Raw genomic sequence first — 23,051 nt, forward strand, 5'->3', positions numbered from 1 at the left:
ATAAAAGCGTTCGGGTGGAATCTGCAGTCTGACAAGAGCAACATGGGCAAATGGGTGACTAATCAAATAGATTAGGGAGAACAAGTGGATGTGGTGTTTTTGGACTTTCAGGAGGCTTTTGATGAGCTTCCTCATAAGAGGTGAGTGGGAAAAGTAAAAGCATTTGGGATATAGCATTTGTCGTAGCATGGTTCGAGAATTGGTTGACACACAGGAAACACAGTGGGAATAAATGGGTCTTTTTCCGATTGGCAGGCAGTGAATGGTGGTAGCACAGATATCAGTGCTTGTGCTCCAGCAGTTTACAATATATATATTTTTTTTAAATTATTTTTTTATTCTCCTCCTTTTTCACATTTTCTCCCACATTTACATCCATCAACAAGAAACAATAATCAGCAAGATATGTCAGTCCCCATAATAACAACGATCCCATCTACCCACCGACCCCCAAACCTGTTGACATAAACAAATGACAAAAAGGAATCAGGGGTTACCCGTTAGTCACCCTTAATCTTACTCAGCTCCCCACACCCCCCATCCCCCCAGCCCCCCCCCCCCCCCCCCCCAAGTCTCCAGCTCCTCCCGTCCACTGCCTCTTGTAAAACTCCTCCTCCCAACCTCGGTTCCTTCCCCCCAACTTTCCACCCCGGCTAGACCACTCGGACCCTGTTCTGCCAGGCTCCGATGGCCGCAGCCCCTCCCCCCACCTCACTCCCGTTCACTGGCCGGCTTAAACCGGCCAGCGTGGAGGCCCCCGCCCGGGTCTCTTTCCCCCTTGCCCGGTCCCAGGAAAGCCCAAAGATCCCCTTTTAGCACACAAACCCCGCATATCCACCTACACCCCAAAGAGCCCTCATTTCGAGTGACAGTCCCGTCCCTTCCCTTGTCCAAATATATACAACATTGGCTCCTTTAGCCTCTACACCCGCGCGCAGTGATACAAAAAAGAAGAAAATACAGTCATGAGGTTACATCGGCACATGGCCATTCCTCAATGTCAGTTCTGCCACAGTCCTTCTGCTTTCGCAAACTCCTCCGCTGCTTCCGCCGTTCCAAAATAAAAGTCCCTGAGCTTATAAGTCACCCTCAGCTTCGCTGGATATACAATGCCGCACAGCACCTTGCTAATGTACAGTGCCCTCTTCACCAGGTTGAAGGCAGCCCGCCCCCTCGCCAGCTCCACCGTAAATGCCGCACCGCACCTTGCTAATGTACAGTGCCCTCTTCACCAGGTTGAAGGCAGCCCGCCTCCTCGCCAGCTCCACCGTAAAGTTCTGGTATACACGTATACCAGCTCCAGCCCACTGCACCACCCGCTTCTGCTTGGCCCAGCTCAGGACCTTCTCCTTCACACTGTACCTACGGACGCACAGAGTCACTGCCCTTGGCGGCTCACTCGCCTTTGGTACAGGCCTCCACGACCGATGAGCCCGATCCAGTTCATATCGGGAGGGATCCAGCATCGCGGCAAAATACTCAGTCGGCTTCGGTCCTTCAATTCCTTCGGGCAGCCCCACAATCCTCAAATTCTGTCGCCTGGATCTGTTTTCCAGGTCTTCCATTTTTCCTCGCAGATCCTTGTTAATGTCCATCACCTTCCGCATCTCCTTCCCCATCGAGGCAAGTTGATCTCCGTGCTGCTATAACGTCTCCTCCACTTCCTTCAGCACCTCCCCTTGCTCTCGCACCTCCGCCACTGCACTCACCACCTCCGTCCTCACCGGGGAAACCGCCTCCTCCACCAGCACACTCAAAACCTCCCTCATCTCCTTCTTCACCGTCTCCATGCATTTCGCAATCTGCGCCAACTGCTTTTCGAATTCCGCAGCCATCACCTTAGCTATTTCTTCAGCCGTAAGCAATGCGACCTCCCCTGGTGCTCCAGCCTCCATTTTCCTTGGTGACCCCGCGGTGACCTTTCCACTCCCCGACGGACCTTCAGCTGTTTTTTTTACGGCCGTTTTTTTGCTCACCCTCAACAATTTTCTTTTTTTTCCCCCTGTGCCTTCACTGTGCCGCCTCCGTGGACCCTGGGACCGGGCTTAAAGCCCTGAAAATGCGTTTCCGAACGGGAGGCCTCCATTGTGCGGCCGCCTCCCGCCCGCCGTCACCGGAAGTCTGTTTACAATATATATAAATGACGGATGAGGGAACCAAATGTAAAATTTCCAAGTTTGCTGACGACAAAGCTGGGTAGAATTGTGAGGATTCAAGGTGATTTAGACAAGTTGAATGAGTGGGCGAACACGTAGTGGGGTGGACAGGCTAAATTCAGGGAGGATGTTTTCCCTGGTTGGGGAATCTAGAACCGGGGTAGACTGTTTAGGACTGAGAGGAGGAACAATTTCTTCACTCAGAGGTGAACCCGTGGAATTCTCTGCTGCAGAAGGCTCCGGAGGCCAAATCACTGAATGTTTTCAAGAAAGTGATATATTTTTTTTACATTTTAATGGCATCAAGAGATATGGGGAGAAAGTGGGAATATGGCATTGAGATTGAGGGGCAGTCGTGATCATATTTAATGGAGGAGCAGGCTTGAAGGGCCGAAAGACCTATTCCTGTTTTTGGTTTCTATGTCAAATATAGAATACCTGATCGTGAGGGCATGGCACCAAAGCCGTTTTAAATGTTTTTCTTGGGATCTGATCATCACTGGTAAGACCAACAATTGTTCTCATCAAAAAATCATGGTGAACCACCTTAAGGGCCGCATGGTGGCCTCACAGCACCATGGCTGCCTCACAGCACCAGAGTGCTGTGTTCAATTCCGGCCTTGGGTGACTGCGTGGAGTTTCAATGTTCTCCCCATGTCTCCCTGCTGCTCCTGTTTCCACCCACAGTCCAAAGCTGTGCAGATTAGGTGGATTGGCCATATCCATGCGTGGGGTTACGGGGATAGGGAATGGGGAGTGGGCCTAGGTAGAGTGCTCTTTCAGAGGCTCGGTACAGACTCGATAGACCGAATGGCCTGCTTCTGCAATGCAAGGATTCTATAGATTCTTGAACGGCTGCAGTCCAGGTGATACAAGGACAGCTACAGTGCTCTTAGGGAAGGCGTTCCAGATTTCTGATCCAACGACAGTAGAGGAACGGCAATATAGTTCCAAGTTAGGAAGCGTGTGGGTTGGAGGAGGAAACTTGCAGGTGGTGGTGTTCCTGTGCATCTGCTGCCCATGTTGCTCTACATAGTAGAGTTCATGGGTTTGGAAGATGATGTTGAAGGAGCCTTGGTCAGTTGCTGCAGGATATCTTGTAGATGGGAAAGACTGCTGCCACTGTACCCTGGTGGTGGAGAGGGTGCAGGAAATGGATGCCATTGACCAGGTGGAATCAAAGAGCGGGCATGTGGAGAGATAGGACACTGGTGAAAGATGGGAGTTCAAGGTTAAACAGCAAGGAATTTTAGAGGAAATTGTCTAGGAGAAAAAAGGGGCATGGCAGCAGCAGTGATTGATGGTCTCAATCTTAGTGACAAAGAAGTCATGGGGTCAGATCTTCTGGTCTCTGGATCGTGGAAACTGGATGTATGACTGAGTGTGTGTGTCAGGACCACATGGACGATCTGACATGCAGACCTATGTGGGAACTGCCCAGCAACTTTCAGCTTCCGATGTGCAATTCCTCTGTTCCCCAGCACCTCCCACAAATGTTACCAACTCTGAGGGTTGGAGGCTTCGGACAATTTCCTGGTACTTACCCACCCAGGAAATGTTGGACAAATTAAAACCTAGGCTAACATCTGTATAACTTCGCAACTGACCCCCACAATCAACAACTACCTGCCTCACCCCACCCAACTTCCCCCACCCCCCTTGACTTTAACAGCATTTTCTAAATCTGCAACCTCGAGAAGTGGGAAGAGAACACCACCAGCGGCAAGTTCTCCTCCCAGCAACACCATCCTGACTGGGAAATATATTGCTGTTCTTTTAGTCTCACCCGATCAAAATCCTCAAACTCACTGTGCTACCGTGGGCGGACCAGTCCAAAGATGTGCAGGTTAGGTGGATTGGCTATGCTAAATTGGCCTTAGTGTACAAAAAGATTAGGTGGGGGCACTGGGTTACAGGGGGGAGGCTTAAGTAGGGTGCTCTTTCTAGGGCCATTGCAGACTAGATGGGCCAAACAGCTTCCTTCTGCACTGTAAATTCTATGACTATCCAACACCAATGAGTGCACCTTCACCACACTGAATGCACATTACCACGGTTTCTAGGGTAATTACGGATGGGCAATAAATGCTGGCCTTGACAGCAACGTTCTCATCTCACAAACAATTTTTTAAAAACAAACCATACTGTAGTTGAGGCCTAATCAGTGTTTCATAAAGATTTGGCATAAACTCCTTGCTTTTGGGCTATAGACCTCCATTTTCTAAAGAACAAATGCAGAATCATTGCCTTTAAACAGTCCTATCACTTTGTCCTGCCATCTTCAAGGATTTGTGCCTGCATTTCCCCAGGTCTGTTACTACTCTCTCTTTAAAAGTGTACAATTTATTTATATAGCCTCTCCTAATTTTTCCTCAAAAATGCATCGCTTTGCACTTCCCAGTATTAAATTTCATCTGCCACATGCCTGGCTATTCCACAAGTCTATGTTCGCCTGACGCCCTTCAACAAGCTTCCTCACGGTTTGTTGCATCTGCAAATGTGTGCCACCTGCAAATCTTGAAATTGTAGCCCTGTATGCCCATATCCAGGTCAATAATATATTAAAAAGAGCAATGGCTTTATCCCTGGGACGGGATACCACTACTCGCTCCAGCTTGATACACAACGGTTCACTATCACACCAACAATTTTGTATTCATGCTGCCACTGCCTCTGTAATCCCTGGCCCTTCTGTCAACAAGTCTATGGCATGGCATTTTATCAAACAACTTTAGTAAATCCGTAATGACTGCACTACCTTCATCAACAAGACTTGATAATGTAACTTCCAAAATGGCTTCCTCCTTTGTATTCTTAAATCATCTTTATCAAACCTCTCACAGTGAATAAATTGTTTTTCAATCACTGAAAAAAAGTTTCCAACTGATGCAAATTTTTTCTTTTCTCAAGGGGAGACTTTAAAAAAAAATTATCTAGTTATAATGAAGACTGTTACAGGAAAAGAGTTTTTGATGCTGGTCGAGTGAGCTCGGTCATCTTTTACAGATGTCGAGTTGCCAACTCAAAACATTTTCTTGCCATTAATGAGGAAATAAATTCACAGGTTTCAACATATATCAAACTTTGTATCATCGTTGGGTTAAAATGCCTAATAGCAGTGGGGGTGGGGGGAAAGAAAAGCTTCACCTCATGAGCTGTAGCGGTTAACTGGAATTACATGCAACTCGTTTCAATCAAGGGACAAGATTCTTACATCAAGGACTTGCTGGATATTTATTCAATGGCTGGAACCAAGTAAATAATGATCAGCAACAAAATCATGAAGCATTCAATTAATTCCTAACATATAGATGGGATATAAATAAGAAATATCATTGTTCATTTTCCCTAATAAAACATCCAAAATCACACAATGATCGATTGTGACATGTTCAAAAAGCTAAACAAAAAGGGGCAATTCAGTCATTATTTTATTGCCTGTCATTCCTGGTCCCTTTTAATTGTTTAAGTTAGGTCCCCTGTTCATTGGTGGTGGTATAGTTGCTAAGGAAGCATTTGCGTGGGTGAAACAAAACAATTACAGTAACCGAATTACAAAACACATTTACATCCATTCTAGAAATTGCTTTGTGGAAAATTAATTTAATCAGCATTGCTTCACGAGTGAACAATAGTTTCCACGATAAAACTTCCGACATGGATTCCGCTTTGTATCTTCATTGCCAATCCTCTCCCTTATGAATATATTCTGCTTTCCAGCTACTGAAAAGAAGTTTCCAACTGATATACATAACTTATTTTTCCTCTCAAATGGAAATGAAGATGGTGACAACAGAGGAGCTATTAATGCTGGTTTAAGTGAACTGTCTCTCACCTTCCTCTGAAGGTGAGGCACCGCCAACCCAGAACGTTCTCTTGCCATTTATGAAGTAATAAATTGACAGGCTTCGACACTGCGTGTCAAAATTTTGAAGCTCTCTGCCTAGCAACACTTCAGGAGAACCTTCACCACAGACTGGAGTGTTTAAGAAGGCCCACCACCACCTTCGTCGGGCAAACTAGGAATAGGCAATTCTGGTGATGCACATATCACGAGAATGAACTTTTGAAAATCTTTACAGAAAAGCAGGCCATGTTCCAGGTCACATTTTAATTGCATTCTATACAATTTTAAAATTTATATACAGTAATTTTAACAAAATAGCTGTAATATTGGATTAATAGTGTTCTTTTATACATTCAAGGTACAAAGTTTGGATAATCTGATGTTTTTTAATTTGAAAGGCAGCAGGCCTTCAGTATGGACGCTCCTGCTGGCAATGTTAGGTGCACTTCTCCCCGTGGATCTCACACCCACAATCCAAAAGATGTGCAGGGTAGGTGAATTGGCCACGCTAAATTGCCCCTTAATTGGGAAAAAAAAAAAGAGTTGGGTACTCTAAATTTATATTAAAAAACGTTAGGTGCACTTAAGGCTTTTGCATTTGTCCCATTCCGTGAGGCTGTGCCATGCCGAGGGCAAAACATGAGAAAATTTTCCCGGGTTCGGCCAAGACAATATAACATCAAAAAAGGGCTGCATCAAATTTGTTACTATCTTTGAGGATACATGTGATTAATTTGCCAATGTTACTGCATCTGCTTTCTTCAGAGAGCCGGAAATAAAAATCATTGAGATTATTAGTCCTTGAGCAAGAAGTTGCATTTATTGTAAAGTCAAATTAACCTACCAATTTTTAAGATTCCATAAATGCAAAGTGAGTGATGGAATCCTCCCTTCCCTTGACCCAAAGAAAGGAAACACCTCATGATTTATTACCTCATTTTTAAAGATTTCAGAATTTTATGCCCGGTATGGTGACAAGTGTTTTAGTGGGGTGGCCCATGGATTTGCACAGGGCCCTACCCTCTTCCTGCCCTACCTTGTAGTCTCAATCCAAGACAGGTAGATTCAAAGGATATCAGGCTGCTTTACCTTGAAATCAGTAGGCAGCCAAGATCTTACCAGGTGAACCTGGCAGGATTTGCAGTGGGCTGATTGGTGACAAGAGACAGAAAAGTGCAAAGTAAAACAGCTGACGCACTCTGTCAGCAACATGAAATTCACCAAGGGAGAAAGCTGCCAGATACCTTGGGAGATTAGTCAACTTGTCGCTCAGCTTGTCCAACAGTGCAAGATGAGAATAAACAAAACAGAGTTCTGAGTTATACTGCTGAGTCCCTTCAGTTGAAAGCCTGATTTATGATCAAGCTACACATGTTTACCACTCTTACTGGCACATTATTATAGGGTGATGCAGAAGGGGGGGGAGAGAGAGAGGGGGAGAGTAGAGACTGGTCTCCTAAGTCATAAAGAGGAGCTGGTCTGCAGCTTCAAAAGGAGTCCGAAAGGGCACCTTAGGGCGTATGCAACATGCCGAGCAGGGCAGAGCAAATAAAACGAAATAATACCTCCAGATTGGCCCATGTAATAGAGGACATGTGGGAACAGCTACAGGGTTAGGAAGGGAAAACAGGAAAATATACTGAAGATGATCAAAGGTTGGTGCTGAGGCACAGGTATTGGGTCATCTAAGAAACAGCTAAATGCTGTGTGAGGGAGCGGGTAGAGGCGGCATTTTAAAAGAGTCAGATCAAATTATAACAGTCCAGCTGACCACCGAGTGATTCAAAATTATTAATTTAGTGTATAAAATTTAAACCCAGCATTACTTCAAATATTTACATCTGACCTGCACCCCTCCCATCGAAATCTCAGAAAGCTGTCTCATTCAACTTGATTGAAAGTTCTTGGCAGTGGAACACTTGAGAAAAATCTTCCATTTGCTGAAACAGATCTTGGAACTGAAGCAACGCAAGGGAATGTTGACGTGCTGGTCATTGTAGTCTGAGTATCCCTTGCGTCACATGGTACAGAGTCTGATGTGATGGTTTCATTATTGCATGTGCTCCTGGAGCAATTCGAGTCTTAAAGCCAGCAGGCATTTGAGCATGTGCTATTTCCAATCATTTTTTTTTACAAAATGATAAATCCTGAAGTGCACAGGCAAGAAACCTTTTAAAAATCTCAAACCTCTTTAGATCATACCTACAAAATACAGTACATTAAAGTAGATACAATCCTGTGTAATGTAGCAGTAATGGGAATGTTGTGTGCATCAGCAGCCATGTCCACCATTTGGATTTTAACTCTTCAAAATTAGTGCAATATGGTTTACCATGCCTCCTTAAACATTCACTACTCTCTGACCAAAAATCATGTCATAGATTTCTACCACAGGTTAAGCTTCAATGCGAGCATGTAAGATACACAACAGTGAGAATGATTTTCATGTCGGTGACAGAGTTAAAAACAGGATAATTCAGTGGTGGGAACTTATTTCAAAACAGTAACAATATTAAGGAGCTCAGGATTGCCAAACTTCTTTCGGTATTTTAGCAATTCTGAAACCAGAGGCACCTTATCTCTTTAGAGGATTTTCCAGCCTGAAAAAAAGATTAATTTGAGAACAGCTCTTCTCTTCCAACACAAGTGACATGATCAGGGTGAACACCAATGGACAGCAAGCTCCTATAATCTGATCACCTGATTTGAAATGAAAGAGCATCACGTTTATTTTCCTTTCAATATATCAGATTGCAATAGTTATTCAAACTCCTTCATAGTTAAATTGATTCCACAGAATATTCAAATTTCTCTGCTATCACTATATCCAATGGTAATTGCATAAGATGATGGTGGTACAGTCCAAGCCACATGGTGCCCTATCATACATGACTAACCCGACTATGTTTTACTGTTTACATCATTGGTGAATTCACAAGAAATGGGCAGATTGTATTCTGAACAGTAACCCACGGTACTAACAATCAGCACATTTACACCTCATTATATGTTTCATGCCCTGATTCAGAAATGGTGCTCAGTCTTCAGACTTGAGCTAATTCATCGGGGCACTGTACATACCTAGGCTTAGCAGAACACAGCTCACAGTAAAAAATACTAACCAAATGAGCAAAATAATTACAAACCTTTAAACCTTTGAGCAGTTGAAACACTCAAATATTACAAAAGGTGTTCATATCTCTGCACTTCTTCAAAATATGAATTTGAAACTTTATTTCTGTGCTGCATTCACAGCTGGGTGGTCATAATGATCTGACTAGAATCAGTCTTTTGTGGGGTGCCAACTGTTTGCACTTTCTCCCCGAAATGAAACTTTACAACAGTCCCACTGAGGAACTTGCGAACAAATATAACTATGGCCATTTAAGGAAATGAATCTTTCATGATGGTTGACAACCGGGTTATTCAAACTCCGAATGTTTGCAGATACTCTACAATCAGGTTGTATCTGGTTGCATTTGTACAAATTTAGTGCAAAAGAATTATTGCAACTCTTCAGAATTTTAATTTAGTCCTTCATTTCTTTGTTCAGATTTAATCCCGCAATGTTCTCAAGTGTGTCACAGGCACCTCCAGAAGCCTTCAGCTGCCGAGACCAGCTTAATAATAGCTGAAGGCTTCTAGAAGCATAGCCTGAGAGACTAAGAACTGTTGACGGTTCCAACACGAGACATATTTTCAACACATATTCTTCAAGGTGGTATAATTACTTATTAAAGCTTACAGCATCTTGGCTTTCCTTTCCATGTAGTTTCTAAACTATTAACATGGGGTTGGTGCGATGGGTGACAGATCGTGCGTGAATTACACATTTTACATATTGCAGTGTACGTACAATGTCACAAAATTCGTATTTACCATCTCAGATCAACTTTTCTAATTGATATTTCAACACTGATCCCAATACTTAATCAATTATGTTCAGTACCAGACTTGAAAATACAGTAGTACAGCTGTAATAGCACTTGTGCTAAAGCACCAAGTACTAAACTACCTTCTTTGGATACTGTACTGGATGACATGTAGGTTTAATTTATCTTGTTTGCGAAAGTTTTGCTAAATAGCACAGAGATCAGAACTACTATAATCGCCAGAAAGTTCACAAATTTACGAATTAATTTGATATTTTAAAATTCCCTCAGTCAGACATACTGAAAGCTAATTAGCCCAAGGTTTATTCTGATTCCCCTTATGACGTTGTGGCTCAATGTTACCCGGTTGATACCAAAATGAACAAGATGTTTGAAATTATCACCAGTTCATCTGGATGGAGACAGTCTGAAAGATCAGTGAAACCTGGCAAAATTCTCCATTTTTTTGCAACTCTGAGGAGGGAGGTGCAGAACCAAAACATTCACTTCTCGGATGCAAAATTGGTTTGTGGATTAAAATTTAAAATCCTTTTTGCCTCAACCGTCTGTTGTAGCTAGAACGCAATCAGGAACAAGCAAAAAGCTTCCCTCCACACAAACAGATCATTATCCTGAAGCAAATGCACCCCCTAGAGGATGTCCCAGGTGAGGGAGCATGTTGAGAAGGTATCTATTTTAATTTGGCAATTGAGAGGTGAGGATGTAGAAACAGGCACGGAAAATTAAGCTAGCACGTACGGCAATTTCCAAACAATCAAAACCGGGTAACAACTAATATGCAAGGACAGGGGAAAAAGTACAAAATAGCACAGAGTGGAAATAAAACATGTGAAGTTTAAAAATTAATCACATGAACCATCCTTCCATCCATCCCGCCATCGTTCATCCACCTTGGAGCAATCGAACTCTGGTTTTCCTACACGCTTGCTAATATCATTATGGAGAAGGCACATCCACTGTGAAAATTTATACCTGTTGCTGGTGTCTGGAGGCATTGTCTTCAGTCTACAGTAGGAGATTAAAAACACAGGATTAGCATCAAGACAGGATTCCAAACTGACGTTTTTCCCAAATGTTTCACTGTGCAAAATATGTATTTATCTTATTTTGGCTTGACATTGCTACGTTGCACAGGGACGAGTCTCCAGGGCTTGCTAACAGGGCCAGGAAAGGAAATCACCTTTTTGCAGGTGGATAGCAGTGTTCACGTCGACAATCTAAAAACAGAACAGTCACATTGCCTCCCCACTGCCATCTAACTCGCAGCCGGCCTCTCCATCCACTCAATTTAACACCAATGCCTAATTCCTCAGTCCACACACGACCACAGACTTTGACTGAGGGCCTGGCTGCAGCCTGCTCCCTCCACTCAAATCCGTTATTTTCTGCACCCAAAGGTCAGCCTCACCGAACACATTGGCCATTCCACGTCTTGTCATTGTTGCCATGACCTCAAGCTGCCTCCTTGACTTTGGGGCTGACCTAAAATTCAGTTTTGGGGCCATCCCACATCTTGCCGTTGTTGCCATAACCTCAAGCTGCCTCCGTGACTGTGGGGCTGACCTAAAATTCAGTTTTGGGGTACAGCCTCTAATCGCTAAATGCCATCCATCCAGCTACGTTAGACTGAACTCATGGCCCAGCAACCCCATCATCCTCAGATCCTTCCCGAGCATCAGCTTCAGCTGAACGCTACGCTAGACTTTTCAATTAATTTATTGTACTGCAAACATTTCATATATTAAACAATTATACATAGTGTACAACCACATTGTTCAGGCTGGAAATGTTATGGGTTCAAGTCACCTTGTGCCAAACTGGAGTGGCAGCTATAGCATTTAACAATTGGTTTCAGTGCCAGGAAGGAAAAGAGAAAAACAGCCCTGATTCTTTTCGCTATCCAGCGACCTCTGCTGTTTGAGCCTGTTGTCATCAGGGAAGGTCAAGAATGAGCTCAGCTCAGGATACCTATCCATAAATAATGACCACCTGGCATTTTCCAGCTGCCCTTCAGCAAAGGAGGGAATGAGTGAAAACCGGAGTGAGAAATAATCCAAGGTCGCAAAAATTGATATGCTGGCAAATCCATTTTTGCTTTTCCATTTAATAAATTGGATCGAGGTTTTGGTCAAGCAAGTTTCGCCAACGTCATTTAAACCTCCAAATGGCACAGCAGGAGTGTGGATACGAAAATGAAAAAGAGCCATTTTAACCTATTTTAAACTTGGATAAAAAGATAAGGGAGAGATGGGCAGGAAAGGCATAATAAAAAAAATAGTTAAAACTCCAAAAAAAAAGGGCAAGTGAGTGAACTGAATTACAGATAGCAGAACAAAACAGGGATAGTTTCAAGTTATTTCTAAATTTTTTTGGGGGTGGTACTTTTATAGGATTAAAGCTCCAATACAGATTTACTATTGCTGCTTGGGTAATTTGGATGCAATTTTAATCCAGGTTAGCTCAGAGAGAAATGAGCCTTCAATAGTCAGTCGAAGGATTCTCCCAGTAACCAACTGACAAAATAAAAGGCAAATTTTAAATACGCACTGACCCGTCTCTCAAATCTGCTGCACATTCCTCACAAGGGAAGAACTTTGAAAACAAAGAAATAAACTGTTTCATGTCCTCCTGCTCATTATTGGTGGGCTTGTCTGGGTAATACGCTGCCATTGTGTGGAGGAAAGACCAGGTACTTCTTCCCAATTCTTCACGGTCTAAAGGGCATTCGACAGGACGCTCTTTATCCAGGTCTTCTGCAACATCCTGTAGTTGAACAATTATAGCGAATCTAAAAAATTATAAATCTTAAAAATGACGCAAACAGTTTGTATTTAGACACGAGCAATTTGACAAGCATTCCATTGCAGAGTACACTGAGCCACATTCAACTTTTTTAAAACCTGCCATACCCTTGCAACGACTATTTAAAAAAAAAAAACAAGTACTGCATTGTCAAGTCGCATTTTTCCAAAGGGAATGCACGATAAAATAGAACTGAGTCAGCACGGCTTCGTCAAGGGGAGGTCATGTCTGACAAATCTGTTAGTTCTTTGAGGAGATAACAAGGAAGTTAGACAAAGGAGAAACAGTGGATGTGATTTAATTCGATTTCCAGAAGGCCTTTGGCAAGGTGCCGCATAGGAGACTGTTAAATAAGTTAAAAGCCCATGGTGTTAAGGGTAAGATCCTGGCATGGATAGAGGATTGGCTGACTGGCAGAAGGCAGAGTGGGGATAAAGGGGTCTTTTTGAGGATGGCAACCAGTGACTAGTGGTGTGTCGCAGGGGTCTGTTTGGGACCACAGCTTTTCACAGTATACATTAATGATCTGGAAGAAGGAATTGAAGGCACTGTTGCTAAGTTTTCAGATGATACAAAGATCTGTAGAGTATTGAGGAAGCAGGGTGGCTGCAGAAGGATTTGGACAGGCTAGGAGAGTGGGGAAAGAAATGGCAAAGAAGTGGCAGATGGAACACAACATGGAAAGGTGTGAGGTTATGCACTTTGGAAGGAGGAATGGAGGCAAAGACTATTTTCTAAATGGGGAAATGCTTAGGAAATCAGAAGCACAAAAGGACTTGGGAGTCCTTGTTCAAGATTCTCTTAAGGTTAATGTGCAGGTTCAGTCGGCAGTTAGGAAGGTAAATGCAATGTTAGCATTCATGTCGAGATGGCGAGAGCACAAGACCAGGGAGGTACTTCTGAGGCTGTATAAGGCTCTGGTCAGACCCCATTTGGAGTATTGTGAGCAGTTTTGGGCCCCGTATCTCAGGAAGGATGTGCTGACCTTGGAAAGGGTCCAGAGGAGGTTCACAAGAATGATCCCTGGAATGAAGAGCTTGTTGTATGAGGAACAGTTGAGGACTCTGGGTCTGTAGTTGTTCAGAAGGATGAGGGGGAATTTTATTGAAACTTACAGGATACTGCGAGGGCTGGATAGAGTGGACGTGGAGAGGATGCTTCCACTTGTAGGAAAAACTAGAACCAGAGGACACAATCTCAGACTAATGGGACAATCCTTTGAAAAAGAGATGAGGAGGAATTTCAGCCAGAGGGTGGTGAATCTGTGAAACTCTTTGCCGCAGAAGGCTGTGGAGGTCAATCACTGAGTGTCTTTAAGAGAGATAGATAGGTTCTTGATTAATAAGGGGATCAGGGGTTATGACGAGAAGGCAGGAGAATGGGAATGAAAAAAATATCAGCCATGATTGAATGGCGGAGCAGACTTGATGGGCCGAGTGGCCTAATTCTGCTCCTATGTTTTATGGCCTTATGTATTGGATTAGGGTAAGTTCAGTGGTTCGGTTTTAAAATTCAATCAATGTTGTTCATGAATTTACTAAAGGTCTTGCGTGGGCATCGCACTTTAGGAAGGCAGTCATGATCATCTATGGAGTGCAGAGAAGATTTACTAGAAATGCATCAGGGCTGTGGGACTTCAGTTATGTAGAGAGATTATAGAAGTTGAGAATGCTCTCTTTAGAGCATGGAGAGTTAAGGGGAGATTTAGTAGGAGGTGTTCAAAATCATGAGGTGTTTTGATAAGAATGAATGAAGAGAAACTATTTTCAGTGTCGGTAACCAGAGGACACAGCCTGCAGGTAATTGCAAAATATTCAGAGTTGAGAAAACTGGTTTTCTGGCTGAGTTTGCACTACCCACAAATGTAGTTGAAATACCGGTGACCCCCAAAGCCAGCGACATCCCAGGCAGCTGCAGTCCCTAAACTCAAAGGGAGGGTCAGGGTTACCGGGTTCAATCCAGCCGGAAAGTGCATTACAAGCAACAAACCCCAGGAGCAATAGCAAGTGTTGGAAACTCTTATTGAACATTTATAAATTAAGGAGAAATGGCATTTGGTCAGGGAGCATCAGTAAATGAAGGAGAAATGGAGATTGCAGCTCTGAAGGGTGGAGAGGGCACAAGAGAGTGACGAGTGAGAGGCCAGTGGAGGGAACAGGGAAGAGGCAGAAAAGACAGCTCCCTGAAATGCAGGTAGAGAGTGACAATGCATAAGTGAAAAGTAGGCCCAGAAAACAAGTGCACGCCAATGTTGTCAGCAGTCGGAGAAACCGCAAGTGCACCGATGGAGAAAGTGTGCGATAACCCACTTGCTGGCAAAAACCTGTATTTTCTTTTGTCCAAGCACAAAGTGGACTGGGGAGAATTTTGAAAGAGGGTTAATTGATTCCTTCAATTCATTTTCGGGATAAGGGCCAGCATTTATTGCTCATCCTCAACTGCCCATGAGAAGGTGGTGGTGAGCTGCTTCTGGCACCGCTGCAGTTCCTGTGGTGTAGATACACCCACAGTGCTGTTAGAGAGGGAGTTCCAAGATTTTGATCCAGCGACAGCGAAGGAACGGAGATATATTTCCAAGTCAGGATGGTGAGTGGCTTGGAGGGGAACGGGCCTCATGATAAGTGTGAATCAAATCTACATGTGCCAATCGGCATCACAGGACAATGCTGTGAGGCGCATCCAAAACAAAATTACAGTGGCATTAAGTGATTTTCTGTGAACACTTTAGTTTAATAGTTATAAAACATATTGTGCATGAGAAGACGGTCCATTTGACAAACAGTCAAGAATCAGCCAATTGGATAATGAAAAATCTATCTGCTTTCTAATTGGTGTGGACATGTGCAATCATATGTGGGAGGGGGAGGTGTATGAAGGTCACTTATATCACTTTTACTTACAATTGAGAAGGTTGTGGGTTCAATAAGGTTGCCTATTTTCACCTTGGTAACATTGCCTGATTCCATAAAAGCAAATTACTGTGGATGCTGGAATCTGAAATGAAAGAGAAACTGCTGGAAAATCTCAGCAAGTCTGGCAGCATCTGTAGGGAGAGAAAAGAGCTAACGTTTCGAGTCCGATGACCTGATTCCATCCCTTCGTGATTCCACCCCTTCCTCGGGCGCTCGGGTTTCCCCCCACAAGTCCCAAAAGATCTGCTTGATAGGTGAATTGGACAGTCTGAATTCTCCCTCAGTGTACCCGAACAGGTGCTGTAGTGTGGCAACTAGGGGATTTTCACAGTAACTTCGTTGCAGTGTTAATATAAGCCTACTTGTGACACTAATAAAGATTATCACTGCTAAAACCCTGAGATTTGACTTTCAATGCCTTGCATAATTTACACCCACCATCCCATTCACCCCTCATTAACCTACATTAAGCAACCCTGTGATTTTATGATTCTCATCCTTGTTTTCAAATCCTTCCATAGCCTCACCCCTTCCTATCTCCACAACTTCCAAGGCACTCCTCCAATTCTGGCCTCGAGAATCCTGATCTTACTCGCCCCACCACCAGTGCCAGTCCCGTCAGTTGCCGGGGCCCTTGCTAAAGAACAGTTTGTAGCAGACACCAAAGACGGTGCATTTAGTCTTTCCAATATTCAATTGGGGGAAATTTCTGCTCATTCAGTTCTGAATGTCGGCTAACTTGGAGACAGCGGTGGAGTTGGGGCAGGCAGCCGTAACGTAGAGCAGTATGGCAACAGTTTAAACGCGATAATTAACATTGTTTTCTGATGATGTCACCAATGCTCTGTTAATGAAGAGGAGCAACCTCCACCACTCCGGATTTCCCTGTCTGAACCAGCTCGTTCCTCCTTTAAGACGTGCTTACATATTTGACCAAACTTTGGGTCATCTTCCTTAATATTGCATAAAGTGGCTCAATATAATTTTGAAGACCCTGATTTGATCACTTAGTCAAATGAAACTCAATGAAATACAAGCAAAGATTATGCAGCCTGTCTTTGTAATTTAACTATTTCAGCCTAGTATCATATGGGTGAAGTCATACTGAACTTGAAACGTTAACTCTGGTTCTCTCGCCACAGATGCTGCCAGACCTGCTAGGTTTATCCAGCACTTTGTTTTTATATCATTTGGGTGAATCTGTACTGCGCCCACTGGCGTTCAGTGCTCAAAACTGAATGTAGTATTCCAGATCGGGTCAGTATCTCTTGGTGGAAAGAAATAGCCTTTCTTATACGAAGCTGGTGACTTGGAAATGTTCCTTTAGATTTTGTCAGGTAGCGAGTTAGTTAACCTAGTAGTTCTTTTAAAGAGCCAGGGCAGGCACAAGAAGTTAAATGTCTGCCCGGTGTACTGTAAGATTTTATGAATTTGCCCACAGCAACTCCAATTCTGGTGTACAATAAATGCCTACTTAACATGACTGCCGGAGATATTTGACTAAATTGTGTACTTAGTTTAAAAATAATTCTGCTGAACAATGGCATAAGTAATGGAAAGAAAATTATAATTTGATTATTTATTATAATTGAATATGTAAAAGTGGGAAAGGTGGAAATTGGAGGCACGGTTGATGAAATGTCCCAGTTCAAGGCGAGAGCGGAAATGGTACTGAAACCAATAATCGACATACTGGAAAGAGGTACGAGGAAAGGGGATTGGAACAAAGAATGCTCCATATATCCCACAAAAAAACAGGCCTAGCTACGACCCTGGGGGTTCTCACAACAATACTTTTTATTTCAAGGAAGGAGTGGAATTAAAAGTTCAATGACAGAACAAGCTCAGAGCAGGCAGATGAGAATGGTGAACAAGCGCAGAACAGGTAGACAAGAATGGTGATGGATGGGGGACAGACAGAGTTTCCATTAAAGGAGCAAACCGAGAGCTCTCCAACTGCCCTGGTGAGAGATGGATGTGCAAGAGATTGAAAAGGTGATAGCTCAGGTCAGGAAACTGTTAGAGTGAGTGAAAGAGTTGCAGATTAGGTGGAAAGAGGCTGCACACAGAGAAAATAATTGAGTCGAGATAGGAAGTATTGGGTTCTGTGAGGCGAGAGCTAGCTGAAACAGTGAGTCCACCAGAATCTGTTTTCGGATCCCGGGAACGTAGGAGGGGGCTGTTTGGGGTTAGGGGTCAATGACTTTGGAGGCTGTGGAAGGAAGATCATCAGAGGAGGTGACATCAGTGACAGCCTTGGAAATATCAGGGGTGGCAGAGTCACAGTTCAGAAAGAGATAGGATGAAGCGTCAGAGAGATGGCGTTCAGGCTCTGCTTGGTGGAGGACAGTTTGCCTGACAACAGCAGATTTAACGACAGTGACAGGATTAGACCTAAGAGAATGGAGTGTTGCAAATTCAGAAGTAGATTGGTGAGAGCAAATGCGAGGAGACGAAATAAGGAGTCAATGTTATGCCTTCATAATGGTAAGATCGAGAGAGGGTAAGAGGCTAGGTGGAGGGATCCACTTAGAATGAGAATTATGAATATTCCTGGCTAAAGAAGTGGTGATGGATGTGACAAGCGATGGAAGGAGAGCTCAGTATCGTGCCAGGTTTGAAATTCTTTAATAAACAGGATGAACACGAGGCCTTTGCTGAGGACAGATTGTTCTGGGGTGGAGTGAGGAAGGTCAGAGGGATTTGTGAAAACATGGCAAGAATCAAAACTGGAAGAAAGGATGGGAAAAGAGAATCTGGAACGACATGGCATCCATAACTTGTTGAAGCATGTGATCCTTAACAGCTGAAAAAGAAAAAAGCTTTTTGTTAAGCTGTCAGCTGAATCAAAAGACAAAATGGATCTGCGGACTAGGATAACTTTTGAGATAGAGTGAGTCAGTGCCACTGGAGTGAGAGAGTGAGACTGTAAGCTTGGCAGTGCATGACGTTGGATCTCGGGATGCGGCGAGGGCAGCGGTTTGCGGATCGCCAAATAACTTGGGTGATATTTGTAATCGTGAGTGAATACAAAAAGAGACATCAGGGGAGGCAAATGCAGCAGGTTTGATTGAAAACTGAGAGAATTGTGGAATCGGATGTTGTCCAAACTCCTGGATTTCTCTTTAACTAGTTGCCTTGGTCAAGATTCCATTTCTCAGATCAGCTGGCTTATCTTTCGCCCACGTGCAGCCTACCCCTCTGCCGCCCCTCCCTCTACCCATGCACAGCCCCTCCCTCATGCTCAGCCCCTCCCTCTCCCCATGCACAGCCCCTCCCTCTCCCCATGCACAGCCCCTCCCTCTCCCCATGCACAGCCCCTCCCTCTCCCCATGCACAGCCCCTCCCTCTCCCCATGCACAGCCCCTCCCTCTCCCCATGCACAGCCCCTCCCTCTCCCCATGCACAGCCCCTCCCTCTCCCCATGCACAGCCACGGCCCCTCCCTCATGCCATACACCCTCCCCCTCATGCCATACACCCATCCCATGCTCAGCCCCTCCCTCTCCCCAGGCACAGCCCCTCCCTCATGCCATACACCCTCCCCATGTTCAGCCCCTCCCTCTCCCCAGGCACAGCCCCTCCCTCATGCCATACACTCTCACCTTGCAGTGACCCCCTCCACAGCCCCGCCCCTCCACCTGCAGACCTTCTCCTGTTCTCCTCTCCTCTCCCTCCTCCCCCCCGCCCGCCGCTATCTCCCCACCCACCAGACCACCTCCACTTCCTCCTCTCGGCGCCCACACTCTCCTCTCTTACCGCGGACACCACCTGCTTCTTCTGCTCGCGAATCCACGTCTTGAAGTCCACACAGGCCCGGCACGGTCTCTTCGGCTTCTCCCCGCCGCTCCCGGGATCGCCACTATTTCCCGCGGGGAAGGGAAACCCGCCCAACGGCCCCGTCCTGGGCGCCGCCATCTTGGACCGCGCGGCATTCTGGGAGCCGCAGGATCCACTTCTCATTCCCCAATCACACAGCAGGAGATCCATACGAGCCAATCCCTAATCTCACTACAAGATCCACTCCTCTTATCCACCAATCACAATGCGCGATCCACTTATCATGCTCACCAATCCAATTTCAGGGACCATTCCACTCAATCTGAGTCTGCGATCCAATTTTCACACCCACCAATCACAGTGCAGAATCCACTCCTCAAGATCACTAAATCAAGTTCAGCATCCACTCCTCACACTCCTTAATCCTTATATAGGATTCACTCTCATGCCCCTCAATCCCGGTACAGGGTCCACTCCTTACACTCCCCAGTCGATACACAGGATCCATTCCTCACACTCCCCAATCGTCATGCAGATCCATTCCTCACACTCCCCAATCGGCATGCAGGATCCATTCCTCACACTCCCCAATCGCCATTCAGGATCCATTCCACACACTCCCCAGTCAACACACAGGATCCATTCCACACACTCCCCAGTCGACACACAGGATCCATTCCTCGCACTCCCCAATCGCATGCTGGATCTATTCCTTATACTCCCCAGTCGACACACAGGATCCATTCCACACACTCCCCAGTCGACACACAGGATCCATTCCTCACACTCCCCAGTCGACACACAGGATCCATTCCATACACTCCCCAGTCGACACACAGGATCCATTCCTCACACTCCCCAATCGGTACACGCGACCCATTCCTCACACAACACCAGTTGTTTTTCACTTTACATACAACGGCATTTCTATTTTGCTATCATTCAGAGTTCAATCTCCAACTGGTTGCCTTCTTTTACCTGATGTTTCATGTTTGAACCACAAGGGGTCACGCCTGCCTTTTAAAGTCATTTAGCACAATTTCACAGACAATTGTGAATAAGGAAGATATTTAGCCCTTCTTGGTTCCTCCAATCAGAAATAACCCACCCTCCCACCATTGCTTCAGGCAAATAGCTTTCTTAGATTATTCCAAGGTTTCTAATCCGTGAGGCAAATACTACAGATCCTGGAAATCTGAAATGTTAACAGAAAATGCTAGAAATGGTCAACAGGAGAGGAAGGCCCATTGAGAGCATAGTTACAACTATATGAGGAGGGGTAAAAATTACTCCCCCATTCTATCACTCCAGGTCTGACCATAACATGCGTTATTTGTGAATTTAGAGAGGATGTGGTTAGCACTGCTAACCAGCTGTGATTGTGGATGTGGTTAGCACTGCTGTCTCACAGAGCCAGTGCATATCCCCAAAGTTGAATTTGGAGAAAAGCAAGTATTTTGTGGTGTCTTTTCCAGTGGGGGTTGGAGTGGGAGGATTGTTGTTTTGGGTGGCAACAACCCTTTTCAGGTATTTGGGGGTGCAGGTGGCCCAGGATTGGGCGTGCCTTCATAATCTGAACTTTATGAGTCTGGTTTGGAGGGTGAAGCGGATTTATTGAGGTGGGACAGTCTTCCCTGTCGCTGGCAGGTTGGGTGCAGGCAGTTAAGATGAACATTTTGCCGCAGTTACTACCCTTAATTCAGTGCCTCCTGGTCTTTTTACTGAAGTTGTTTTTTAAGGGGGTGGACAGGTTGGTTTTGTCGTGTGTTTGGGCAGGGAAGGTGGCCAGGATAAGGAAGGCGACGGGCAGTATGGTGGCACAGTGGTTAGCACTGCTGCCTCACGGTGCCGAGGTCCCAGGTTTGATCCTGGCTCTGGGTCACTGTCCGTGTGGAGTTTGCACATTCTCCCCGTGTCTGCTTGGGTTTCGCCCCCATAACCCAAAGATGTGCAGGTTAGGTGGATTGGCCATGCTAAATTGCCTCTTTATTGGAACAAATGAATTGGGTACTCTAAATTTTTTTAAATAAAGTATGAGGAAGGCGGCACTTCAGAGGGGCTGGCAGTTAGGGAGTTTGGACCTTCCGAACTTGTTGCATTATAACTGGGTAGGGAACACGGAGAAGATGCGGGACTGGAGTAGGGAAGGTTTTATGGTTGAGGATGGAGATGGGTTCTTGTCGGTTGTCGGGGTTGTGAGCGCGGCAACGGCACCACTTCTATTTGCCCAAGGGAAGTATTCGGGAAGTCCTGTAGTCGTTGCCATGTTGAAGATTTAGAGGCAATTTGGCAACAGTCCAGGTTGGAAGCGGGGCCGAGGCTAATGCCGATCCGGGGAACCATGGATTTGAGCCTGGGAGGATGGATGCGAAGTTTCGGGGATGGGAAGAGAGAGGGGTGAAGGAGATGAAGGATTTGTTTTGGAGGATCAGTTCGCAAGCTTGGAGGAGTTGAGGGGGAAATTTGGGTTACAGTGTGAGGAGGGTTTTTGGTATAAGCAGGTGCGGGACTTTGCGAAAAATGTCTTTTCGACCTTTCCAATAACACATGCCTCATCGTTGTTTGAGGAGGGGCTGTTGGTAATAGGGTTGGAAGGTGGGTCATCTCGAGTGAGAGGAAACAAGCCTGCAGTCAACTGAAGGCTGAGGTGCAACAAATAACTTGTGACCGAAAGAACAGATGGTGGGTGGAACGAGCACAGGAGACTCAGCAACTCGCCAACAACTTCTTGGTGATTTGTGGGAGGACTTTGGAGGAAATTAAGGTGTCTATGGACGGGCCTAAGGCCAATTGGGAGGAGGAGTTGGGGATGGTGCTAGAGGAGGGACTATGGTGTGAGGTGCTGCAGAGGGTGAATGCCTCAACCTCATGCACAAGGCTGGGGTTGATACAGTTGAAAGTGGTGCACAGGGCGCATTTGACAAAGTCAAGGATACGCCGGCTGTTTGAGGCGGGACTGGAGTAGGGAGGTGGAGGCTTTATGGTTGAAGATGGAGATGGGTTACAGTAGTATCAGCTTTTAAACATCAACTCACTTGTACGTTGGGTGCCTGGCCCTTTAAATACCATTAGTGTGGGGACCATTTTGCTCAGGTCCTAGCATTTGATCTTTGTTGAGTGATGCACAAATTCATTTAATGGACTTGGCATGATCTAATTCAGAATCTAGTGACGCACCAGCCAGTGGGTCTGTGACATCAACATAGCAACAAATCAGTTAGTTCCACTAGCCACAGGGTGCCACACCAGAAGTAACCGGTGTCTCAATGTACACCCACAAAAATGTGCATGACTTACATGTGGAAACAGGAGGCGGGATTCTCCGCTCCCGTGACGAAGTGCCCACCCCGTCGTGAACGCCGTCGAGGTTCACGACGGCGCAAAATGGCCCCGATCCCGACCGATTCAGGGCCCGAAAATGGGCTAGGATCGGGGCCGCGAGAAACTCGGGGGGGCGTGTCGCGAAAGCCACGTCGTCACCGCGCGACGCCCGAATGACGCGGCGTTGCGTCATAAATGGCGCGATCCACGCACAGAGGACCCGGAGGAGAAGAGAGAGGAAGAGATGGCTGAGCCCCAACGAGCCGCACCAAGGTTCCGGGACACGGACCTGGACACCCTGCTGGATGAGGTCGAGCAGAGAAGGGACACCCTCTGCCCAA

The 23,051-nt window shown here is 45.4% G+C and overlaps 1 protein-coding gene across 4 annotated transcripts in view; it reads right to left on the reverse strand.

Annotated features, from left to right (window-relative positions):
• gfer (growth factor, augmenter of liver regeneration (ERV1 homolog, S. cerevisiae)) overlaps positions 1-19,559 on the reverse strand; it is a 32,011-nt gene extending 12,452 nt beyond the window's left edge. Inside the window, exons 1-4 of one of the 4 annotated variants that reach the window (XM_072480855.1) lie at positions 19,369-19,462; positions 15,599-15,692; positions 12,448-12,659; positions 5,372-10,901 (exon numbers count right to left, since the gene is read on the reverse strand). In XM_072480855.1, the coding sequence (XP_072336956.1) occupies positions 10,739-10,901; positions 12,448-12,659; positions 15,599-15,664 (441 nt within the window). In that variant the 5' untranslated portion in view covers positions 15,665-15,692; positions 19,369-19,462 and the 3' untranslated portion in view covers positions 5,372-10,738. Of the gene's footprint in view, positions 1-5,371; positions 10,902-12,447; positions 12,685-15,598; positions 15,693-19,368 lie in introns of those variants that run through there. The other 3 variants (XM_072480854.1, XM_072480852.1, XM_072480853.1) reach the window with 3 other exon arrangements.
• Positions 19,560-23,051: the final 3,492 nt, after the last annotated feature.

This window comes from Scyliorhinus torazame, chromosome 17 (genome assembly GCF_047496885.1).
Source record: "Scyliorhinus torazame isolate Kashiwa2021f chromosome 17, sScyTor2.1, whole genome shotgun sequence".
Taxonomy (NCBI): domain Eukaryota; kingdom Metazoa; phylum Chordata; class Chondrichthyes; order Carcharhiniformes; family Scyliorhinidae; genus Scyliorhinus; species Scyliorhinus torazame.